General features: G+C 45.0%; 1 protein-coding gene across 1 annotated transcript in view; it reads right to left on the reverse strand.

Moving 5' to 3' along the window:
- Positions 1-12,058: 12,058 nt before the first annotated feature.
- The window catches only part of LOC136829921 (zinc finger protein 721-like), a 119,470-nt gene continuing 105,513 nt past the window's right edge, over positions 12,059-26,015 (reverse strand). Inside the window, exon 3 of the mRNA XM_067089094.1 lies at positions 12,059-17,005. Within this exon, the coding sequence (XP_066945195.1) occupies positions 14,255-17,005 (2,751 nt within the window). The 3' untranslated portion in view covers positions 12,059-14,254. The remainder of the gene's footprint in view (positions 17,006-26,015) is intronic.

Here is a 26,015-nt window from a genome sequence, read left to right on the forward strand (position 1 = left end):
CGATCCCTGTCCTGTAGCAACTGCGAGCGAGCTCGCCAGGACTAACCAGTCGTCGAGATACCTCAGAAGACGTATCCCGTGCGAGTGGGCCCAAGCTGACACGAGAGAGAACATTCTCGTGAACACCTGGGGAGCGGTCGAGAGCCCGAAACAAAGTGCCCTGAATTGGAAGACCGACTCCCGAGGACTAAGCGGAGGTACTTGCGCGAGGGCGGATGGATGGGTATTTGAAAATACGCATCCTTCAAGTCCACCGTAAGCATGAAGTCGTTCTCCTGATGGAGGCCAGCACCGATCGTGCTGTTTCCATCGTGAACCGAGTCTGGCGAAGGAAACGGTTCAAAGGAGAGAGGTCTATGACTGGTCTCCATCCCCTGATGCCTTCTCTCCTCTACGAGAAAGATCCGGCTGTAAAAGCCTGGAGACTGGTCCGACACGACTTCTACAGCATTCTTGCTCAGCATGGCTTGCACTTCTTGCTGTAGTGCGATGTCCTTCAACGAACCTGAAAGATAAGTTTGGAGATGGACCGGAGTGTAGGTGAGGGGAGGCCGAGACTCGAAGGGTAGGAGATATCCCTCCCGAAGGACATCCACTATCCAGGTCTCGGCTCCGTGTCGCTGCCACGTTGCCCAATGGCTCGACAGGCACCCCCCCACCTTTGGCAGCTTTTGGGGGGGAACGCCGCCCCTAGCGTTTCCCCTTCTTCTTCTTACCCTTGCCCCTCTACCGGATTGGAAAGGGGCTGAAAAGGACGGAGTAACCCCCCTTTTCGAGGAAGAAGAAGGCTGGGTGTTTCCTCGGGACCCCTTCGAAGACTGGGACTTCTTAGGGGCCGAGGAAGGGCCAGCCTGGCCCGAAGACCTGGCTGCAGTGGAACGAGAAGACCCGGAGGTCTTAACCACTGCCTGGTGGACAAGCCGGTCGTTCTCATCGGCACGGCGTTTGTCTACCGCGGCATCCACCAACTCTCTAGGGAAGAGAGAGGAGGAACCCAGCAACGGTCCATTCCGCAGAGCGATTGCCGACTCAGGACCTACAGACTTGGCAAAGCGAGAGAGAACGGCGTCTCTTCGCTTTAACACCAAGTTTGCCCACAGGTTTGCAGTCTGGTGGGCAAGGTAGGAAATAGCCCTACCTCCAGACTGGCACAGTCTCCCAAAAGCAGAGTCCTCCCCAGGTACGATAGCGCCTGAGGAAGCGGCTACCTTCGATACTGTGAAGGACCACAGATCGAGCCAGGAGACTGCCTGAAAGGCCGCCATGGCGGTGGCTTCCAGGGTTGCAGCTTCTTGCTGGGAGAGAGAAACATTCTCTGCCGACAATTGCTGCAACGAAAGACCCGGATCCAGACGAGTCAGGTCCGGGTCAACCTGTTTAGTCAGCAACGCTCCTTCTATTGGAGAGTAAAAGCGCTTCTGACGAGGTAGAGGGGGAGGAAGAAGCTTCTCGAGCGGCTCGATCAAAGGGAACTGTCTTGCCCAGACACAAGACCGTTCACCTGATCGAGTACCCCCTCGGCAAGCGTGGACCACGGCAGCCCCACCGAAGCCTTGGGTTCCTTCTTAGGACCCCAGAAGGATTCGAGGCGCGAAGGACAATCCACAGACGAAGCCGTGGTCCCTTCCCCGAGGTCATTGTGCCGACAGAATCAGCGCGATAACCTCCGAAAAAAAGTCCTCTGTATTTCGGGGTGTCCGCATCCTGGGGCAGAGGACCTTCAAGTCCTTCCAGGGTGCGGTCCTCCTGAACTACTCTCCCGCAGGAGGGAGAACCTCGGCAGACCCCTGAGGATCTTCCTGAACTACACGGGCATAGGACCTGGTCGAGCCAAGGACCGAGCCAGGAACATACCCCCATGCAGTTGAACTCTGAGGAGAACACTCCCCAGAGTTCCTCCTCTCCGACTCACGCCCTTTGGAGGAGACCGAAGGAGCGGAGGGGACAGGGGAGGAAGATCGGGCGCTCCCACTGCCCTTACTGGCAGAACCAGTAGAGGCAGCAGGCGAGGGCGGTCACCAACCCGCGGTGATGACGGGCCTCAGGTCGAGGAGAACGTTTCATCCCAGGTGAAATGGTCTCCCGAGGAGAGCGGAGTGGCTCGCGAGAGTCGAGCCGCATTCGCCTCCCTGAGCCAGTCTGGCCGCGCGTGGCGTGGCCTGGGACTGGGAGGAGTCGAACGCGCGCGGCTGGCTGGCGCGAGCTTGCACTGTCCTCTAGACGCGCCCCAGACTTCTTCGAGGCCGAAGCCTCGGGAAGACTGAGCAGGGGACTTCTTCCCTGTTTCTCCATGCACTCGGCCCCTCGGGCTGAAGCATTATCCCGGGAACCTGACCTGGCACTGGATGGAGTGCCAGCAGGAAGAGAAGGGGCACCTGCATGCCCGGCTCTTTCTCTCGTCCCACGCCCTGGTCTGTACGGCGAGAAGTGTCCACCGTAACAGACTGGGGTATCCTGGTCTCCTTGGAGACCCGGGTACTGGAGCAACTCGCGAACGAGTCCGACGCGGTCTCGCTGGCCTTAGAAGCAGGAGGTTTCTTAGGCGCAGCGGGGGAGAGTGCCGACCTTGGTCTGCACACCCTTGGCTCCCGCTGCCCCTGGCCCGGAGGCCGAACAGCGGTTCCCTGATCCGAAGATCGGGAAGAACCAACGAGAGAACCCATTGCCTTCTGTGTGGAAGGAGGCAGACCCTTAGAAATCTCAGTACGAGGTTTCTTAGGGGAGAGACAGACTTCTTCTTCTTCGGCCGTGAAGCCTTGGAAGAGGAAGAGGAAGAAGCAGCAGACGACGACGGCGATGAAGACGAAGATGAAGACGACGACGACACCTTCCTAGACCTCCTCTTCTTCTTCTTCTTTCTTCACCATCTGCTTCAGGAAAGCAGTCAGATCACCAATCCAGGAAAGCGAAGACGCTGGACTCAGGAACAGCAGGAACAGGAACAGCGGGAGGGGCCACAACAGCAGAAGGTGCAACCCGGGCAGAGACGGCGGAGCTCGGACCAGCAATTGCCTGGGCAGCGAGCCGCGCGTGTCGGCCAGGAACCGGTGGGCGGGGCCAGGGATGCAAGCGCCGCCCTCCCGCGTGCAGATCTGGTACGGGCGCGCCAAGGTCGCTGGAAAGGGAACTGAGGCAGACGAAGGGCCGGGCTGGAGAGACAGACGAGGAACCGTATCCAAGGCCAGGCCATGTTCAGCAACAGTCACATACGGGTACGATGACGTCACCATGTAGGAGGGGCCAGTGCGCGAGAATGGTGCCAGAAAGCCAGGTGGCAGGGGAACAGCGTGCTGGCCCGCGGATGACGCCGATACCTGGGTGTCCAGATGCGAAGCAACTGAAATCGGCATCTGGACAAACCGCGAGAAGGTGACAGTCGTGGTAGTGGCTGTTGCTGCCGTGTGTGGTCGTGACTGGAGGGGGCCATGGGAGCCAAACCTTCCAGAGCCGAGCCAGGTAGGCCCGGTGCAGCCAGGGTGAGCTTGGTATCATCGTCTGGCTATCGAGCCCGGTACCTGAAGCAAAAGTCGGGTTAATAGAAGAAGCCTCCCACCCGCCCGGAGGGAAAACTCCCCCTCCGGAACGGGAAGAGACTTCGAGATGAAGCCGCGGTCCAACTCTCCCCGTGCCCTTCCACAAACGAAGAAACGTAAGAGGAAGGGAGGGGGAATCCTCACCCGGGGAGAGGGAGCAAGAAGAGGAAGTTCGCTGGGAGGTAGAAACGAACCAAACATCGGCCACCAACGGGGTCGTCAGGGGCGTATTTCCCTCGGACGACTCCTTGGTAGGCTTACGACAGTAAGATCTCCTCCCTTCGAACTTGCCCCATTGCTCGGAGGACCACAAACAACACTCATTACAAGTAGAGTCGCGTGAACACACCCGCCCCCTGCAAGATGTGCAGAGAGCGTGTGGGTCCACATCGACTCTAGATCTAAAAGAATTACACTTTTTTCCTCCCACCCCGGGACACACACGCTGGGGATGGGAGGATTTAGATGATTTATCCATAATACAAAAAAAAAGAAAAAGGAAAATTCCCACCAAGAATGATGAAGTAAGAAAAGATGCAGTCAGGCAGAGAGCGAAGAACAACGTCCGTGCGCTACGACGGCCGAAAGCAAATTGGAATGTTTACATCCGGGCAGGCGGTGCTCCCGCCTCCCGGACAGTAACTGCCTAACCACCTTGTTGAAGTTCAACGGCCGTTTTCCAGCCTACGCCTGAAAGTATCTCCTAATGTAAAGGACCGAGGGTTTGTATATTGTGTCGGAACAAATTTAATTTCATCTCTCCCATGATAATTTTTATCAAATATGTTGAACATCTTTGTGTGATATTCGTATCTAAATGAATGAAGTAAACGAGATAATGAAACAGAAATGCTCATTAGATTTACACCCAGATGAAGGGGACAACACTGTTCCTATCCGGCGGCTGTCCGATTTTGTTTGGTTTTTCTGCTCGGCCTCATTCTTCCAGCATGCCACAGTTGTACGTGATCATTTTTCCATTGCCTAATTTAAATTTACCAACTGTTTTTATCACTGTTATTAATGCCACATTTAAATTCTTTGGGGAATTTGTCACTAATGATAAAGACTAATCACATTTTTGTATATAACAGAACCACATCTATTCGAGAACGACACTCTTGTATAATTTTGTTTGATTTCTTTGGCCCCTCCTCTGCTGCTTCCTAACCTCTCCAATGTGAAAGATTCCAGCCAGCACACACCTCAGGACCTACCCCAGTACAACAGCACACTCACCTCAGGACCTACCCCAGTACAACAGCACACTCACCTCAGGACCTACCCCAGTACAACAGCACACTTACCTCAGGACCTACCCCAGTACAACAGCACACTCACCTCAGGACCTACCCCAGTACAACAGCACACTCACTCAGGTACCCCAGAAACAACAGCACACTTGCCTCAAGACCTACCCCTGTAGAACAGCACACGCACCTCAGGACCTACCCTTGTAGAACAGCACATTTGCCTCAGGATCTACCCCTGTAGAACAGCACACTTGCCTCAGGACCTACCCTTGTATAACAGCCTTGGGACCTAGCCCTGTAAAACAGCGCACTCACCTCAGAAACTAACCCTATACTACAGCACACTTACCTCAGAATCTATCCCTGTAGAACAGCACACTTGCCTGAGGATCTACCTTTGTAGAACAGCACTCTCGCACTCAGGACATACCCCTGTAGAACAGCACGCTTGCCTCAAGACCTACCCCTGTACAACAACAGTACACTCGCCTCAGGACCTACCTCTGTAGAACAGCACACGCACCTCAGGACCTAGCCCTGTATCAACAGCCTCGGGACCTAGCCCTGTGAAACAGTACACTCACCTCAGGAACTAACCCTATACAACAGCATACTTGCGGACCAATAGTTAGAAAATACTCTAAACAGAATCTATCCCTGCAGAACAGCACACTCACCTCAGGACCTACCTCTGTAGAACAGCACTCTTGCCTCAGGACCTACCCCTGTAGAACAGCACACTTGCCTCAGGACCTACCCTTGTATAACAACCTCGGGACCTAGCCCTGTAAAACAGCACACTCACCTCAGGAACCAACCCTATACAACAGCACACTTGCCTCAGGACCCACCCCTGCAGAACAGCACACTCACCTCAGGACCCATCCTTGTAGAACAGCACACTTGCCTTAGGACCTACCACTGTACAACAGCACAATTGCATGAAGACCTACCCTTGCAGAACAGCACACTTACCTCACGACCTACCCCTGTAAAACAAAACACTTGCCTCTGGACCTACCCCTGTAAAACAGCCCATTTACCTCAGGACCTATCCCTGTAGAAAAAAAACACTGTGAATAAAAAAAAGATGAAAGAAGCCTCAACTCGATGGATAGTTTGCCAGAGTGCAGCACAATGTCTTAACTTGACCGCTGCTGAAGAAAAAGCACTGGCTTAATGCTAGGCAGAGGGGGTTTCCCTCCACTCACCTGCCTACCTCCGATTAAACAACCTGTTGCCAAGTTTTGACGACCATTCCAGGTAGTACTGAGGAATATTCCTACATAAATGGTGATGGTTGCTTTTTGTAGCAACAAACAACATTTTCAAATAGTGGAAGGTTTGTCAGTGGACTATGCTGTTTTCATCATTACCGACACACATCTCATGCAGTTTGTTAGGACAGCACAAACATGGGCTTTACAATAAAGTTGTTTAATTCATGCCTCTCACTACAGACTATGGATAGAGGTTCAACAGCAACTGTGCAAATTATTGTTTAACAAACACTGCATGAGATGCAGCTCCAAGTTTAAAGTTGCTAATAGATCCTGTTGTGTTCTTACATTTTGACATAGGATTTCTCCCTAAATGGCTTTGCAAGGCCAATGCTCCATTGCTTATTTTGTAAAACAAGCTGTTTGTTAACTGCAAATGTTTCACTCACCTCAAAATTGGTAAAAAGTAACATTTGAGGCTTGGGTATTGAGTAGTGTTGTCATTGTGGAAAATGGCACAGTTTCTCCAGAAAAGAACAGTGATAATGAAAAAGGCACATGATTTTGAAATATTTTAACGAACATTCTATAAAACATCTTAATGAAAATTCTTAAGCATCATAATATCAAAACGTAAGGCATTAAATTAATCAACATTTATCATAATCAAAGAGTGCATCAACAAAATACCTTCAATGTTCTAACATTTGGAATAAAAATTGTCCCTTAATTCTTTCTTCTGCCTCACTTTCAAACTTCAATCAAATCTCTAAAGCAGGCCACATCCCTTCTAAACCTCTCAGCTTTCACAGAGGTTTGTGGTCATAGCTCCCAGCTTTCACAGAGGGTCATACCTCTCAGCTTTCACAGAGGTTTGTGGTCATAAAGCTACAGATCCTATATCACTGTATTCAAGCATATCCTTTGGTCACACAGGAACTTAATGTACATTTTAACCTACATTTCCCTTCAATTCTAGTCTATCTTAACCAAGAGATTAAAAACAAAAACACACTTAACAAGTTTCTTGCCATTTCATTCTTCATTGAACTTGTGTCATTCGGCCCCCAGAGTCCCCAGCCTGACCATCTTCTCCAGATAAATATCTTGGCTGCTATTCTCACATCTAAAAAGAAAGCAGAACCCTCAGTGTATTATCCTTTAGATAATCACCATGGACACACATGAGATTTAATTTGCTACATTATATCTAGTTTGGACAAAAACTCTAATAAAGCAACAACTGCATTACAGGTTCTTTGACAAAACTCTCTTCCAGATTATCAGCAAAATTTTTCCACAAAGGTTACACTGTCATAAGAGAAAATCCTCTTCATAATTGTTTTCAGGAAAAGAATTTATCTTGTGCAGACACCCAGACATGGTTTTGATACTACTGACATAGTTTTCCATAAAACTGCAATTGAGCTTCCATTGAAAGCTCATTTTTTCCCCTAGGAACATAGCTTTCCACATTCCATGTGGTTTCTGTCCTGTGTGAGAGATAATAATACAGCTGGCCCCCAGCATAACCACACAGGTAACATGTTCCAAGAACAACCATGCAACCCTGAAATCCTGTATGATTGCAACCCCTTTAAGTAACATAGTACTACACACATGTCAATCATACAAACAACCTGTATATGCCCATATAAACCACATTATAACTCTATCATAACCATTATTGGTTATGCAATGCAGAAAATTACACAGTACAGTGTTAAGAAGAAAAAACACTTTCGAGTAAACACAACTGTGCAAGAGTGAAACAGTGTAAAGTGACCCCGTGCACTGTGAGGGTCAACTATAATAATAATAATAATAATAATAATAATAATAATACCTGAGAAAGAGACCTAATCTTTCATTAAAGATGACTTTTGTTTCAACAGAATTATTCATTAATAACATTTCTCAGTTTTTCTGATTATTACCTTTTCTGTGGTGGGAAAGTCACATAACAGTTGTCCTATGTTCACTTCATTCATCGTAGGGTATGGACATTTTTAAGTCAATTTTCATTAGCTAATGTAATTACACAAAGAATCATACATAAATTAGAAATACTGCAAATTCTTAAAAGTTATCTGTAAACACATGTATGAGTATTCCTCAGCAAGAGTTGAAATCACTCGTTGAAACTTGGGAACAAGGTCAACTGGTTAAGGGGGAGCAGGCAGGGGAGTACCCCTCACCTACCGTCACCAGTAACTTTTTCCTTCAGCCACAGAGTCAAGGTAGGGTGTCTGAGGTGGGTTTAAGTAGTAAAAGGCCCTGGTTTGTATATCTAAGAGAAATAAAAATGACTTCAAAAATTTGTGATTTGTTCCTATGGGAATATTAGCCACTGCCTTCCATATAGGAGACTTACTCCTTTGGTGGGAGCTCTAACTGACTGGAAGTTGAAAACCACTTGGAAATGTCATGTTCCAGGTTGTGTACTATGAACAACCGGAACACCAGAGCAGTGGGGCTCAAACCCTGAGAAATAGGTGTACGGAGTCGAGAGAGAGAGTCTGCTGAAGCTCTAAGACTGGGTGCTCAGCTAAGTAGCCACCTACATGATCTGCTGCCCCACAAAAAGATAAAGAAGCAAGAATGGATAGAAGCCAGTCACTTTACCATTTGACCTCAGGGTTGCACCCTACAAATACCTTAGGCATGATGCTTGCCTGTCTGAATGATGCTTGGATGCTACAAGACCTGATGAGCAGCCACCACAGGACCTAAGCCAGGGACTGTCTGTGACATCCCTTACGTAGAACAGGTAGAGGCGGTTAGTTGCTTCAGACACTTGCCTTCATAACCTGTACTGCCAAAAAGTTACTCAGAAAAGCAGTAGTGGTTCCATGCCCCCTGACTTCATGAGGTTTTGCCTAGAATGTATGACCATCTGCTTCACAAGAACTATTGTGAGCATCTGTGAATCAGCACAAAGCCAGACAGATGTAGGTATTCCTGGACACTCACTTTCTATATTCATAGTACTAACAAGAGCCACTGGCACTCTAGCCTAAAGAGGTAACACCTATGGCTCACACCAGGCATAGAAGCCTCTTTACTGAACCACCTGTAAGGTCCCAAAGAGAGGAACAAAAACTCTGATGTCTCTTGTCGGGAACTGACGAGTTCTGGATTTCCACAATACATTCATGAACTAACAAGACTGAAGTGACTCCAAATCACATAACTCATAAACATACTTTGTCGAGGCTGAGAATATGTAATGATAGCTAGGAGAATATTAATTATGAAGAGCGTAAAAATAAGAGGAGAAAAAAAGAAATGAGAAGAGAACCAGTGATAAAGAGAAAGAGAAGGAATAACAATGAAACAATATATAGAGAGAGAGAGAGGGAATAGCAAAACAGGAAGTGTTATGATTGCATAGCCAAAACATGGGCGCAAGCTTAATCTATGTAAATCATTAAGGAATGTTTACACGTCTCACCTGTGTGCTTACCTTACCACTCTCACCGGAAACTAGACTTCTGGTGACGTCAAAAGTCTCTCCTACGGAGGAGGGAATTAATTCAATTAATCCATCCAAAGGGACGAAATTAGATAATCTCAGCCAATTAGACATCTAACAAGGTGGGACAGAAGCTATTGCCCACCTATTGATGGGATGGGCATTTCCTTTGAAAAACCTTGAAGAAGGCAAGGAAGGCAGGAAGAGAAGTAGAGAACAGAAAAGATAGAGAGAAGCAGAGAGAAGATCCAAGAGCCTCACCAGTTGTGGGTTGAGAAGAAAGCAAAGCTCATACTTTGATTCGTATTCATACTACTCAACTTACATATATAGTTAACTTGTATATGTACAGTGTTATTTTTACTAGTGTGATAATGAAGTAAGAAAACTACACTGTGTCTTTCTGAAGCCTCCTGGGACTCAAACGCCACTACAACAACAAAGCCAGAAACAATAAAGCAACTGAAGGAAATAATAAACTTCTTTACATGGGCAACGAATAAAATAAATAATAAGAAAGGAACAGTATAATAGAAGGTGGTAAAGAATTACAAAAAGGACAAAACATCACAAATAGCAGGAGGACAAGAGGACATTCTTGACATTGGCATGTCAGGCTAAGGTCCTTTTCAGATGTCACACTGAGACCTTTTTCAAGTGCTCGTATGGCACCTGAGTTATGCTGTGAAATACAGAGGTCACATCTTACTCTGGAGGCCAAAATCCTTAGGATTGCAAGACTGCTTGTAGCTCTTTACAAGCATAAACGGGTCAACTGAAACTGAGATATTTATGTCCTTCAACATCATGGCTTACAGCTGCAATAGCCTTTCACCACAGTGACTGAGAGGAGCTTGTCTTGAAGAAGGCCGATGAGGAAGTCCAAGATCCATTAAACAGAGGCTCTGATTGTAGAGCCCTTCTATGACCTCAATCACAGAAGATGGTCCACTCTCCTTGGAACCATTTACTCACTCTCTCTCTCAGAATAGCTGGAGGGACTACACTGCCTGGTGATACCTCAAAATGTGTGGCAGACAAAAGAGAGTGGGCCTTGGGGAAATCTCTCAGCCCAAGAGACTTAGCAATCCTCCTATCATGAGTAACCCCCATCCTCCCAGCCTGATAAAGAGTAGTCCTCTCAGATGATGGTGGGAGAGGCACAGCAGGAGCAAGGAGGAAGGGAATGGCTGGTTCGGTGTTGTCAGCATGGGCATGTCCCCCTCCCCCTGTGAGGCCAGCAAATGCTTCCTGCCTTTCCATAATGCAACTGAGAACAAGGTTAACCAATGAACTCATTGCAGGGAGAAACACAGCCGCAAGACACTCCTCTTCAGGAGGAACAAAAATTATGAGGGTCAATACTTATGGGGGGACATGAAACACCAACAAGGTTCCCATGTCCCTCAAAACACCTTTTGTCTTGCTTTTTTTTCTTTGCAATTCAGAAAAGAAAAACAAACCCTAAAAACAGCACAAACACACAACAATCAGAATTCTCACCCAAAACCTCAATGACAGTAGAGAGAAAGTGCAGCAAACCCTGACTCTGCAAGAAAGTTGAAGAAAGAGTGCTTGGAGATGGCAGGTGAGTGAGGGGTATTCCTCACTCACCTACCATAACTACCAACTAACTACCTTGTTATCAAATTTAACGACTATCTCCCAGGTCGTGCTGAAGGATACTCCTACATATTTTGTGTGAGGCACTGAATTTTGGACTTGTCCTGGAGGATGGTATCTAATTTACAGTGTTATTTGCCCTCACTTATAGGGACAAGTGCAACCGACTTATCTGCCATACAAATGGTGATGCCAGTTTTAATTTTAGGTTTTCGGCTGCTGCTTTAAGTTCTCATCCATCACAAAGAGACTAAACTACATTTTGACGCATACAGTGGACCCCCACCAGATCGCGGATCAGCATTTGTGGCTTCAGATAGTTGCAGATTTTTCTGTGGAATGTCGCAGTAAATTCGCTTCCTCACAGACTTTTTCGTAAAGTAATATTCACTTAACTACTGTACTTTCATTTTATTTTCGTGACTAAACACATTTATGAAAAAAATGATTTATTAATTTTCAAATATTAATGTTAATGTAAACACAGGAAAATATATATTCATTAAAGAAAATATAGTAAATTAGGTAAGAATTTAGCCCAATACTTTGCTTTTCCCAATTTTTACTGTTACAAGTCTTCCCACTTTGGGGGAGGGATGAAGGCCTAACTGTCAATCATCTTAGACAAACAGAGGGGTTAATGTGCATAATGACCATGAAGGATAGCACCTCAGCAAACAGCTCTCTTTCTCTCAGTACTGGACATATCCTTTATTGAAAAAAATAGCAAAATATCAATAAAATGCTATTTCACTTACAGAATCCATTTATACTGTATCATTATATTGTCATGGTCCCTTTCTCTCTCCAGGGAACCGTAACACAAATTCCATTATATTTAACCTCACAGGAAGTTTTCCAGAAGATTTTAGGTTCTTAATTTATGCCAAAGAGGACTGGAGTGGACTGGTGGACAGAGAAACAATTGAAGGAGAATGTAATAAAATACTCTGGTACCTTACACCTAGTTTATTAATCCTAAAATTACTTTACATATATTTACATTGAGACCAGGATTCAGAAAGCAGAGACAAAAATAATCATAATCACGATCATTAATCATTTTTACTTAAAAACTCAAAATAACTTCACGTTACTTTAATTTTATCAAACTTCCATAAACTCACCATATTCTAACTTCAACAATTCCTCAATCAATAAACTAGTAAAATAAACCATCATTATAAATAATAGCAACATTACACAGCAACATAACAGACAAAATGAACAACTCATCAACATCAAACATGATTAATCAACATGAGCTACTTCTGCTCAACATGAGTCACACTCGTACTCGTATTCCATCATAATAATAATGATACTTGTTCAATAATCAATAATGGTAAACAGTATCCTTTGGAGTAATAACGGTATCCAAAAAAACTGTATACCCTAACGTTGTAACCACAGATTCTCAAGAACAACCATCGCCACACTGCTGAACTATTGCAGATATCCTCTACCGCACGATCACCACAGCGCCGATGCGACAACCATGTTGCCAAAGAAGAACACATCTTCCAAAACTGATGACCAGGGTTCAGTCACCACCATCCTCAGAACTGAATTGACATACTCATCACAACAGTATCCATCCACGTCATCACTGCAGAACCTCGAGGACTACCATCGCCACACTGCTGAGACATCACCAATCCTCCATCGGTTAACTCCATGGTGCCGATGGAACAACAATGCTCGTTGCCAAATGAAGAACACGTCTTCCTTTCCAATGATCAGTGTTCAGCCATTACCATCCTCAGGCAACAACAATTACCAACTGCAAGGTAATATTTCAAGAGTTGCTGCTGCTTCCATTCCCGACTTGAGGTTGGTCAAGAAGCAGTCGATCTGCTTTCCAAATCCTGACTGTCCATGATGAAAAGCAAGAGATAAACTTCACCTTGCCTCTGCACACGACATGCAGGAGGGCAGTTAAAACAGTCAAAACAAGGTCATTTTAATCTAATTACTTCAAACAACAAAAACGATCGTCCCAACAGTTGTAATTGTTTTTCCAATGTAAACATACCTCAGTTCACTCTCTCTCTCCCTCTCTCCAAGACACGCTATTGGCTGGAAGGGTTGAAAGTAGCCAATTACACAGCAGGGTACTAACTTTCCTCAATGCTGATTGGCTTGTAGCACGACACCCAAAAATCACTGAAAAGGCACCGAAAATCGCCGATTTTCGGTTATCATCGCACCCTCAGAATGGAACCCCCAGCCGATGACCAGGAATTGCCTGTATTGGCTGGAAGGGTTGGAAGTAGCCCATCCCATCACACAGCAGGGTACCAGCATTCCTCAGTGCTGACTGACTTGTAGCATGACATGCTGCTGGCTGAAAGGGTTGAAAGTAGCCAATCACACAGCAGAGTACCAGTTTTCCTAGTTGCTGATTGGCTTGTAGCTCAGATTCTTTGTGTACGTACTGTCACTAGTGTATTAAATATTTTTAACATGTATATGTATTTTTATTCTCTCTCTCTCTATCTGTACCTGAACGTAGGATTACCTTGACTAGTTTTCACTAGTAGCTTTAAGCCATATATTTTTAATGGTAATGTTGTAAGACGACTTTAAAATGATATTGAAATGTTTTAGAATGATAGTTTAAGGAATATTTGGTGTCTGAACTATTAAAATAGGCACTGAATGATTAAACTAGGCTGTTGTAAGTGTTTTAGTTTAAGGCATATTTGGTGTTTGAACTATTAAAGTAGGCAGTTACAAGGGTTTTCTGAGGAGGGCAACAAGATATTGCGGATTTTAGCTATTCGTGGATGGTTGTGGTCCCTAACTCCCACAGTTATGATGGAGGTGAGTTGCAACAGACCCATCATTAGTCAAAAACATGTAAGTCGGAGGCAGCCTATCCTACTACACTAGCCAGTATAATTTATACATAAACAGTAGCCTAGCCTACACTATACAGTATACTCTATACATATTTGGTACTGTACTGTACAGTACTGGTAATTCTTTTTACTTTTAATTATCAATATCAACTAATTCTAGAGGTTCAGTGCAGAATGACTTATGATAATAAAGTACAAAAAAAAAAATTGCATAACACAAGATTCCTCAAGATTTGGTCCATCATCGACATACATTTGGTGTCAGGCTGTTGATGGCTACGTTGAGCTAGTAAATATCAGAAAAAGAGGGTGGAGAAGATAAAGCAGCAGGTTCATCAATTTGCTCCTTTTCAGCTGTTATTTCTTCGGCTGTTAGTTCACGAGATGTGGAGGGTTGTGGCTCAAATGTGGTAGAAGGCATGGTGGAAGGGGATAGCACTGGAGTTATTTTCTTAAGGACTGCATCCATTGTAGCTTGCACAGTGCATTTTTTTCCTTCTTCATACATGACTCTGTAACATGCAAGAACGTCTTGAAGCCCTCTCTCAACTTTAGCAAATCGTTCCAAATTCACATCCATTTTACTAAACAGTTTCATACCATGTTCAATTGAGGCAAATGCCTCTGCCATTGTCTTTGTCATAAACTTTTGCTCTGTCTCTTCCTCAATTTCTTCTTCCTCTTCTGCTTTTTTTCTCTCCTCTGCAAGCTCAATTAAATCTTCTGCCATTAGCTCTACATCTTGTACTTCTATGAGCACTTGGATATCTTCCTCTTCAAGTTCTAAGTCTAAATTTTTCCCCAGTGACACGATCATTTTATTAATTTCCATAATTGCTCTATCCTTATCAAAACCTTTAAATGAGTTCACATACACTTGCAGCAGATTTTTCCAAATCCCATTCATACATTCTTTCTTTACCTCCATCCATGCCCTTCCGATGTTCAGAATGGCATTCAAAACATTGAATTCCTTCCAGAAAGTTCTGAGCTCTTTGTCCTCATTATCTATAGCCTCAACAGCCTGAGCAAATGTGTTCCGAAGATAATATGCCTTGAATGTAGCCATGGCACCCTGATCCATGGGTTGTATGAGAGAATTTGTGTTTGGTGGCAGAAACACAACTTTCACGTTCTTACTGATATCTCCGATGTGCTCAGGGTGGCCAGGAGCATTGTCAAGAATCAGAAGAATTTTGAAGGGGATGTTGTTTTCCATACAATATTTCTTCACTTCTGGAATAAAGCAATGAACAAACCAGTCTTCAAATAGGAGCACAGTCATACAGGCTTTCTTATTATGCCGGTAATGCACAGGAAGGGTATTTTTGCTGATTCTTGCTAATGCCATTGGATTTGCAGAGTGATAAATCATGAATGGCTTGAGTTTATACCCAGCCACATTTCCCCCAAGCAGAAGAGTCAGTTGATCTTTGTATACCTTAAACCCGGTCACCATTTTTGCCTCTTTGTGGATGTAGGACCATTCAGGCATCCACTTCCAATACAGCCCTATTTCATCAACATTGAAGATTTGATCTGGCAAGTAACCTTCATCAACGATGATCTTATGCAAAGCATCCTTGAATTTAGCAGCGCCTTCGGCATCAGCACTTGCTGCTTCACCGCTAATTTTCACACTATGAAAATTATGGCGTGTTTTGAAACGCTGAAACCATCCATGACTCGCTACAAAATCTTTGGTGTGGGTATCATCATAGTTTTTCTTTAGTTCCTCGAAAAACAAGTGCGCCTTTGTTTGAATGGTCAAGAGGCTGAGTGGCATATGCTTTTGTATCTGGTCCTCCATCCACGTGACCAGTAACTGCTCCATTTCGTCCAAAGGCCCTGGTCTTTTCTTTGTTATAATCGTGGGATGAATTGAAGCGGATACCTCTACAGCATCCATTATCCATTTCTTGGTTTTAATGATGGTGGATACTGTTGACTGTGATAGATGCTCGTCATGTGCCATGGTCATGACTGCCTTTCCCGCTGCATGCTGGTTGATAATTTTCATTTTCTGCTCTAAAGTGATGGAATGCTTCTTCTTTGTCACACCACCAGCAGGAGATTCACAATCATTGCTTTTAAACGGCTTCTCTCCAGTGTGAACCCTCATATGAATGTTAAGATTACCTTTATGAGAAAATGCTTTCCCACAGTCACTACATTTAAATAGCTTCTCTCCAGTGTGAACCCTCGTATGAATGTGAAGATTACCTTTATGAGAAAATGCTTTCCCACAATCATTACATTTAAAGGGCTTCTCTCCAGTGTGAACCCTCATATGACTTTCAAGATGAACTTTCCAAGAAAATGCTTTCCCACAGTCATTACATTTAAATGGCTTCTCTCCAGTGTGAAAACTCATATGAATTTTAAGATAATCTTTTTGAGAAAATGCTTTCCCACAGACATTACATTTAAATGGCTTCTCTCCAGTGTGAACCCTCATATGACTTTCAATATGAGTTTTCCGAGAAAATTCTTTCCCACAGTCATCACATTTAAATGGCTTCTCTCCAGTGTGAACCCTCATATGAATGTTAAGATGACCTTTATGAGAAAATGATTTCCCACAGTCATTACATTTAAATGGTTTCTCTCCAGTGTGAACCCTCATATGATGTACAAGATCAGTTTTCCGAGAAAACCCTTTTCCACAGTCATTACATTTAAATGGCTTCTCTCCAGTGTGAAACCTCATATGACTTTCAAGACAAGTTTTCCGAGAAAATGCTTTTCCACAGTCATTACATTTAAATGGCGTCTCGCCAGTGTGAATCCTCACATGGCGTTCAAGATCAGTTTTCTGTGTAAATGCTTTCCCACAGTCTTTACATTTAAATGGCTTCTCTCCAGTGTGAACCCTCATATGACGTTCAAGATGAGTTTTCTGAGAAAATGCTTTCCCACAGTCATTACACTTAAATGGCTTCTCTCCAGTGTGAACCCTCATATGGATTTCAAGATAAGTTTTTGAAAACTTTTTCCCACAGTCATCACATTTAAATGACTTCTCTCTACTGTGATCCTTCATATGGCTTTCAAGATGAGCTTCCTGACAAAATTCTTTCCCACAGTATTTACAATTTAATGGATTCCCCACAATGTGATCCCTCATATGACTGTTAGGATGAGTTTTCTGAGAAAAAACTTTCCCACTTCTAGGGCTTCTTTTCATGGTGAGTTTTAATATGCCTCAACAGAATATGTTTTGGGAAAATGCTTTGCCACATTCACGGAATCTGAACTGCCTCCCTCCAGTGTGAACTGATATCCAAGTTCTTAGGTGGTTTCCAACTAAACTGAGTCGCAGAATTTAACAAACAAATGGCTCCTTTCTCATATGAACAGCACTAGGAGTTTTGGGACCACTTTCACAAGAGAGATTTTTCAGAGTTCACTTCAATTTTCCTAATCCTGGAAAGTGCACACTTACCACAGCTTTCAATATGCTACAGAACAAAAGCAGATTCTAAACTTCATACACCAGGACAACGTAAACCAATGGATCTTTCTCACTTCTCCCTCAGTCCTAAATTCCTTGCAAAATCTCCAAAATTTTCATAATCTTGATGGAAGGCTATGTCTGAAACGAGAAAATACAACACAATTAAAGTAAACAATGAAATAAGTATGTCTATTAAAAATTGAACAGCAATTTTTTAAAGCCTCTTGCACTTTACCAGATTATTATTATTATTATTATTATTATTATTATTATTATTATTATTATTATTATTATTATTATTATTATTATTATTATTATTATTCAGAAGATGAACCCTGTTCATATGGAACAAGCCCACGGGGGCACTGTCTCAAAATTCAAGCTTCCAAAGGATATGGTGCTCATTAGGAAGTGACAGAAGGTAAAGGGAAATACACAAAGAAAAGACCTGACTTATTAAAAAGAATAAATTAATAAAATAATAAATAGATAAAAATGTATTACAATGCAAGGAGAATAGCATTAGGGTAGTACAGTGATGAATTGCATCTTCGCCTGAACTTCTGAGGTTCCAATAGCACGACACCCTCAGGGAGACTGTTCCACAGTCCAATGGTGTGAGGAGTAAAGGACCTCTGGAACTGAGAAGTTCGACAACAAGGCACATTTACTACATATTGGTGCTGCTGTTCAGCTAATCTGGTTGCTCTCAGCAGCAAAAGAGGATTACAGATCAGTTGTGACTGTGAAAGATCTCTATTAAATAAATACAGCTTATGAAAGAGTGACAAACAAGAGACCACCTGTTGATGGTCCAAGACATAGCTGCTAAAATTAGGAAACAAACCTACCACCATGAACCACTCTTCTACAGAGATAAATCTCTGGCAGAAGCAGATTCCCACACTGGAGAGCAGTATTCTAGTAAATGAAGCACACATGACCTAAAACAGGTTGCACTGATTTTATCACTGTTATAAATACATTAACCTTTACGAATAATACCTAACGTTCATGCAGCATTTACTGAAACTTTCATTAGATGCTTCTCAAAAGTTAGATGTGAGCCAAAAGTTACACCTAAAATAGTTAAAGCTTCAGACTCATTCATCAAAGTCCCATCCACCTGAAGGGGTGGAAAATCTGTACCAGATCTGCTAATCAATAATGTTTTCAGTTTACTGGAGTTCAGCCTCATACCCCATCAATTACACCATTCACTGATCCAGTCCATGTCCCGATTGAGGCATACTGAACAATCTTGTTTTCCAGGCCAACAACCATATTGCTTGTATACACCAAAACAATTGTGAACCAAGAACACTACCCTGTGGAACTACGGACACAATAAAGGTCCCATCAACAGCAATTTGCTGCAGCCCGCCTGTAAGAAAATCTTGAAGCAATCCTTTAACATATCCACTCACTCAAAGACTCTCTTGCAAATGGTATGTCAAGTCTAAAAGAGCATCCCAGACACCTTACTGTTTTTTCTATATTGACTATCAGCTAACAATCCTTCAGATTCTACATACTTATACAGTGGATTAAGGCACCTTATAGGATGGGCAAAGGGTTCACTGGCATGAATGCACCCAAGCTTTTTAGCTATTCAGGGGAAATATAGAGAGGAAGGTTCACTCACTTCCAGAAATAGATTTTTCCTTTGTCAAAATCTCTTTTTTTTACAGTACTCAGAGATGAAATACCAAGTGATGAAATTCTCACGGAGAGAGAGAGAGAGAGAGAGAGAGAGAGAGAGAGAGAGAGAGAGAGAGAGAGAGAGAGAGAGAGAGAGAGAGAGAGAGAGAGAGCAACTGAGGCATGCTTACACCGGTAAGCAAACCAATCGGGAAACAGCTGTTTTGCAATTTTGAGGAATTTTACTTTAACATACTGTGCAGTATATTAGTTTACCTTTGCGTACCCGTTTTACATTTATGTACAAAGATAAAAATAATCATTCCATTAATACATTTCTTTTAGCAACTAAAAAATTACTTTCCTAATTCTTTCGGTAGTAGGCTCAATTAGCTGATTCTGAGAACGTAAACATTACAAACGGCAGACAGACAGTTGCTTTTTTTTTATACATATTATGATCATGATATGATAACAATGTAATAAAGTATAACTGGGTCTGCAAGTAAAACAACCATTTCATTACATTACTTTTATCTTAAATACAGTTGTAATAGCCTATCTGCCTTATGCAAATGGTTACTACAAGTGTAACACCTAGGCTAGCCTACGTCAATACAGTAGTCCAAACATACATTTTGTATCTCGTGTATGGTAACACAATATGGTAACAACTGATAAAAAAATTCCTGTATAAAAAAGGGATTTTGACAAAGGAAAAATCTATTTCTGAGGAAGGCCCTGTGTCACCCGGTGAAATTCCATACTAACACGAATTTCTAGGTATACATTGCTAGATATACCAGAGAAAAAGAGCTCCAGGAATGCTGGGGTTACTACCCCCAGATCGGCGTCTTCCTAAAGGAGAAGGCGTCGGTATCTTCCAAAGAGGTGAGAGAAGGATCCACAACCACAGAGCTACACTTTCGATAGATATCCCCATGTCAAAACTCCTCGAAAGAGCGTTGGCTCCCGTTACAGCCCCCACGCACAGGCGTCCGCCAGGCCGGCGACACCAGCGCCACCTACATCATTCCAGACTAGCACCACCCCCAGGCTTGGCATGTGCAAGTAGGGGGGGAGCGGAAGCCACTTCTGGGAGGGTCACCGGGTGACACGGGGCCTTCCTCAGAAATAGATTTTTCCTTTGTCAAAATCCCTTTTCTGAGTCAGCCCCGTGTCAGCCGGTGAAATAGTGATAAGATCATGCCAAGACGCTACCAAACTACAAAGAAACAAAAGGTGATCTGAGAGAAAAACACAAGCTATGAAACGGATTTAATGAGGATATCTCTCACATGAAAAAATGAATATTAACATGAAAATACAGTAATACGACCTTAAAAGTAGAATACAAAGTCAATACACCAAACAATATGGCAGGCAAAATACATTCAAAACTACTTAAGATTATAGGCAAAATACATTCAAAATAGTAAGATTATAAGGAGTAAATATGAACTTATAACTAAACATAAGAGAGACATCTACATACGAAAATTTATGGGAGTACATGGAGCAAAATAAAAACAGCCCAGTACCCTAAGACAATCAAAATTACAGCATGTCAAAATGCAGTCCCCAAAGATAATAAAGACAATAATAATATCAATATGAGGGCAAGGCAGTGAGGCATGATCATCCAGAAGGGCAAGGCAGAAGTAAATGCAGGCGCGAGGAGCGGGGAGGGGAAGGATAAAGGATAATGGATGACTAAGATTGGGGGAATGACCTCCCCACAGCCACTGTAGAAAATTCAGGCTTAGTGATTTTTAAATAATGGCGTTTAAACACTAGAGGTGATTTCCATCCGTATGTTAGTAAGTTCTGAAAAATCCATATTATGAAAATAATTAGTGGAAGTAGCCTGCCTGAATATCATGAACCTTAGGGACTGAATCGGGTTAACTTGTTTATGAAATACAGAATTTGTTGCCTTATTGCATTTAACGAAGAGTTCCACCTTTCTCTCTGATAAAGAGGACCCGACTTACGCTGTGGAGTTCTTAAGGTAGACTTTAAAATTATAGACAGGCACAGAGACTGGTCCTGTGGAAGGGCACCACCTTCCAAGGAGACACTATCATGGGGTCTGTTTTAACCTAAAAATCTATGATCAGGAGAAAGGGCTTCTCCGGACAGGAAGAGCAACAAAATCATCACCTCAGAGAGAAACCGACTCTGAAATTCTGGCACCTGAAGCCAAGCTAATCCAGAAATAAAGATTTTCCTTAGCAGATCCAAATAAGTGCATTGAGTTGTCAATCTCAGATGCTAACTTAAGCACATCATTGAGGAACCACGTATTAACAGAATGTGGGCGCGATCAGTTCAGGCAGCGCATGCTCTAGGAATAGATAGTAAGAATCTGTGGGTCTTCAATTTAAAACCATATAAAATACCTTCTTCAGGCTGACTTAGCTATTAGTAGTAATTGGCCGGGCAAGGCCTTTTCAAGCAATGATCTAAGTGTAACTGCTAGGTTAGTAGTCATGGTTTGGAGCTGAATCTTCTTCAAAAAGGCCAATTTCTTGACTGCTGAGTCATATTGTCACAGTAGAATCTCTCTTGTCTGATTCTAAAAACAGAGTGTTAAGCAGGTCAATGTTGCTCCCCTTTGAGCTGCGAGAACTTTATAAAATTATAAAACTGGAGCATTCTGAATTCTTGAGGAAGCTGACTGATCTTAGTTTTGTACTGTTTGGGTCAGTTTGGGATTGGGAATCGAAGACTCCGCGGCAGAGTTCCACCAGAAGAAGAGGAACCAATTGCTCTTCGGCCAGTACGGGGCTGCAGGGCTAGTTGACCCATGAATGACCTGAGTTTGTGCAATACTTTCAACAGCAATTTATTGGGGAAACAGATAAATCTTCTCCCAATTGTTTCCAGTCACCATTCTCATTGCGTCGTGGCATGCGCCCTGAGGATCCAGGTTAGGGCCACATAACAGGGAAGCTTGAAGTTGCTCTCCGTGTGACAGATCCGCGGAGACCGGAACCTGGCGGCAAATCCAATTGAAAGACTCTCGTCCAGAGACCCTCCGTCTCCAGCAATTGGTCCTGGACAAAGGAATCCACCACCGTTCTGCACCCGCTAGGTGGTGGCTGACGAATGCCAGCTGTGCTTGTTCGCCAGGAGAAAACGCTGCCATAACCTGGTTTCTGCGACCTGATTTGGAGCACGCCCTGGTAGTGCAATGAACTACTGCGGCGCTGTCAACACCAGTCTGATGGATCGGTTGGGGGCGATTTTCTTTAAGGTTAGAAATACATACGCAACTTCCAAGGTGTTTATATGGAACCGTTGACTTATTGTAGACCCGTTCTTGTACTTTGTTTTGGCGAATACCCTCCCCAGCCACTTAATGGCGTCAGTGTGAACTACCAGCGTCGGGAGGAGGGAACTGAAGCGGGACTGTCTTGGACAGGCCGCTGACTGTGGACCAAGGCCGCAGTCTCGCCTTTAAAATCCGGGGGATGGAGGAGACCTTGTCTCTGAGCCTGACATTGGCTCAACTCCGCCACACTCTGTTTATGTCTTTTAGTTTGCTTTTGAAACGGGTCCGGTCACTGAGGCAAATTGAAAGGAACGAGGATTCTTTCTTGGGCCCGTGATGCTGCTTGTCTCTCAGGAATTTCCTGGTAAGGGAAATATCTCCCTTCGGCAGAGGCCCGGGAGGGATACGTGTCTGAGACAGATCACTGGAGACCCAGCCACTGAAACGGGCTCGGTCAGGCGGGACTTCTCTCTGTTCAGTTGAAAACCTAACGACTCCAGGAAGTTGATGACCGTGGCCGTGGCCTTCCGGCATTCTAGAACTGTTGGTGCCCAAATTATCCAATTGTCTAGGTACGCTGCTAGGGATATCCCTCGGGACCGGAGTTGCTGAACTGTGTCATAGTTTTGTAAATATCCTGGGTGCAATATTTAGACCGAAAGCATGACCTGAAGGTAGGCTTGATTCGAGTCTGAAACCCAGAACTGGAGAAAACTCCGGCGCAACTGGGGTATGATAGTAGCGTCTGAAAGATCGATGAGGTGGTAGGCTCACGCGGAAGTAGAAGTCCGTACCTGTGCTACCGTAAAGCATCACGAGGGGTATGCATTTTATGTAATGATTTGAAGCGACAGATCCAGAATCACTCTTTGCTGATCGGAGTCTTTGTGGGTGACAGTGAACAACCTGCCTTGAAATTTGGTGCCATACTTTCTTTATTACTTTCGCTTGTTGAGCAGTTCATACATAGTCCTGTACTAGGACTCTTGAGGTGGCTGGTAAACCCTGATCAGAGAGGTCATTAGTCAGCTCCAACCTAGACCTTTGGACACAATGCTGTGCTGCCCAGGGCTGAAGGACCACTGGTCTCTAGACAGTAAAGGCGACCACCTACCTGACTGTTCTCCAGTGGGAGGGAAGCGGGTTTGTTTTCTCTACCACGTCCAGGTTTACCTCTTGGGCCGGTGTTGGACTGCCTCTGTGAGGTCCGACCTCTTCCCCCTTGCACTCTAATGGGCCGTTAGAAAGAACCCACGGCCTTCATAGAGTGCGTGTATGCCCGGTGAGGCCCAGCGTCGCAGTGCAGCAAAGGGAATGGGCTGGTTGGACCATACGTATTGTTGGGGATGAGCACTGGGGTGGAGGGCTGCTTGTGACTGCTGGGACCGGAGGACAGCAGACACCGTCTGATGATGAGGCCTCTTGTGTCTCCTGAACGCTGCAGACTTAGTCTGGGGGCCGCCAGATTCTGGGGTCTTACGCTTGTAAGCTGAGATACCCCAGCGAGAACGAAGACTCTGGTTGGCTCTAGTAGCCTCACTCAGCACACTGGCTACCTCTTCCTCTGGGAAGGTTAGAGACCCAGATAGAGCTCTTCATGAGCTTGTTAGGCTCATGGCCGTGTGGTAGCTTCAGCAAAGATGAATCTCCTGCATTCTAGCTTAGCCATATATAAAATCAAAAAGGTCTGTCTGAAACCTGCTAACAGGGATTCGTAGAACCTGAAAGAAGGGCTCATCTGCACAGGAGACGGCAGTCGCTTCTGTGAGGCAGACGGAGTTCAAGGACCGGGCTAGCCTAGTCCGGGCCTCAAATGCTGTCTTCAGCAAGGCTCGGGAGCTTAGGAAGCTGTTCGCTGAACTGGGTAGGCCACAGTAGCGTCCAGCTTTCCCACAGTAAAGGTGGACAGGCGATCTCAGAACTCCTCACCCCTGGGAATACCAGGGATGTGGAGTCATAGTGGAGGCAAGGGTTGCCGTCAAAGCATGCTCGAGGAGCCGTGGCCAGAGCCACTCTGTTTAGGCATGGAGTCGGCAACTTATCACCTGGGGCGAACATGGTGCTTGTAGTTGCCCTTGAAGGTGTGTAAGCTTTGTTGTCTGCCTGCCCTCCGTAGGTGCGCGGGAGAACCGACTGAGCTTGGTCCTAGGAAGATCACTGTCTCTAGGGACCTTGTCTCAAATGCCCAGGCTTCCCTCCGTCCCAGCCTAACGAAAGCCTGGGTAAGGGGCAGGAGATGGGAGAAGAACTCCAAGTTCATAACACGTCTCGTGCCAAGACCTTCAACCATCAAAGTACCCTCGTGTTGAATGGCACGAAGGGCAAAACGCCAAGGGTTCCCGACATCGAAAGGAGGGAGATCAGCCGTGTCAGGGATAGCATACTGTGGTTCGACTCCGCCGGGGCGAGCCATTCCCGCCAGTATATTATCATGGCTGTGAAGCTTCTCAGAAAGTTGGGAAGCTTCGACTCGACCTCCGCCGAGAACCTCGAACAGGTTTTGCAGCCTCGAGTCAAAACTGAGGCTGGCGAGGAGGGCTTCGTTTTGATGCCCTCTTACTCGCGCCTTTGCGGAGGTTCAGATTTGCTCCCGGAGGCTGGGTGCGGGGACCTTGGCCGACCGGGGAAAGGAGATGCTTTCTGGAAGAGCGAGGACTTAAGCCCTTCGCCTTCATGAAGTCTTCAGCTTCAACTTAGGGACAACTGATGGAGCCCTGTCACTTTGGTGGAAGACTTAACAAAACCTAAATGAAAGATACAAGAGGAAGATGGGGAATCAAAGAGGCGCCCGCCCCTGCAGCCTATACAACTACCTACCACTTAGTCCGGCTCTGTGTTCCATCGGTTCCAGGTCCAAGAAGTCTACTTGCAGCGACATCCCTCCGACACCTCCGCATAAAGGATGTCCTCTTAGGGTGCTAGGTCATCCCGGATCTGCTGAATGATGGGGTTGGCCAACTCTTGGGAACGCAGCAGCCACGAGGCGCTTGAGAGTCGTGGAGTCCATAGGTGAGGATATAAGGCTTCCCGAAGCGGAACATTTCTTCCGAACCCAGCCACCCAGGCGCGGAGAGGGCTCAAGGGAAGTCTTCTTGGAGGACTCTGTCCGCCTGTAAACAGACAATTAAGGTTGAGCGGAAATATAAGCCCGAAAAACCATATAAGCACTACAGATACCAGGAACGTAGAGAAATGAGAAGCTATATCTTACCGACTTGTCACGGTGCCCACGCACAGAAGCGGCTAAACCTCACAGCCGTCGGGGTGCCAAACAATGAGGTCATCCAACCGGACCGCACAGCCAGCGTGGGTCCGGCACACCACATGCCCATACGGTTGCTGGAGAGAAGCGGTGCACCCCGGCTCCTCACAACGAACAGTCTGTAAGTGTAAAAAAGTACATGAACCTACCACTCTAAGCAACCTAAAGCTGGAAAGGCAGGGTATTTCCGCTTACCACGGAATGCTCGGTGGAAGAAAAAGCCCCTGCGTCGAAGCGAGACCACCAAGCCATAGCAAAGCAGAGTGGAAGGCAAGATACTGGTCACGGAATGCTCGGCGGAGCGGAAGGTTGAGACAACAGGGACCCACCACAAGGGCTGCCAGCAAAAAGCGGCGGAACCCAGGGTGGGCACCGGATCAATAAACACATAAAATAAGTGTAGTGAAAAG

This window comes from Macrobrachium rosenbergii, chromosome 45, assembly GCF_040412425.1.
Source record: "Macrobrachium rosenbergii isolate ZJJX-2024 chromosome 45, ASM4041242v1, whole genome shotgun sequence".
Classification (NCBI taxonomy): domain Eukaryota; kingdom Metazoa; phylum Arthropoda; class Malacostraca; order Decapoda; family Palaemonidae; genus Macrobrachium; species Macrobrachium rosenbergii.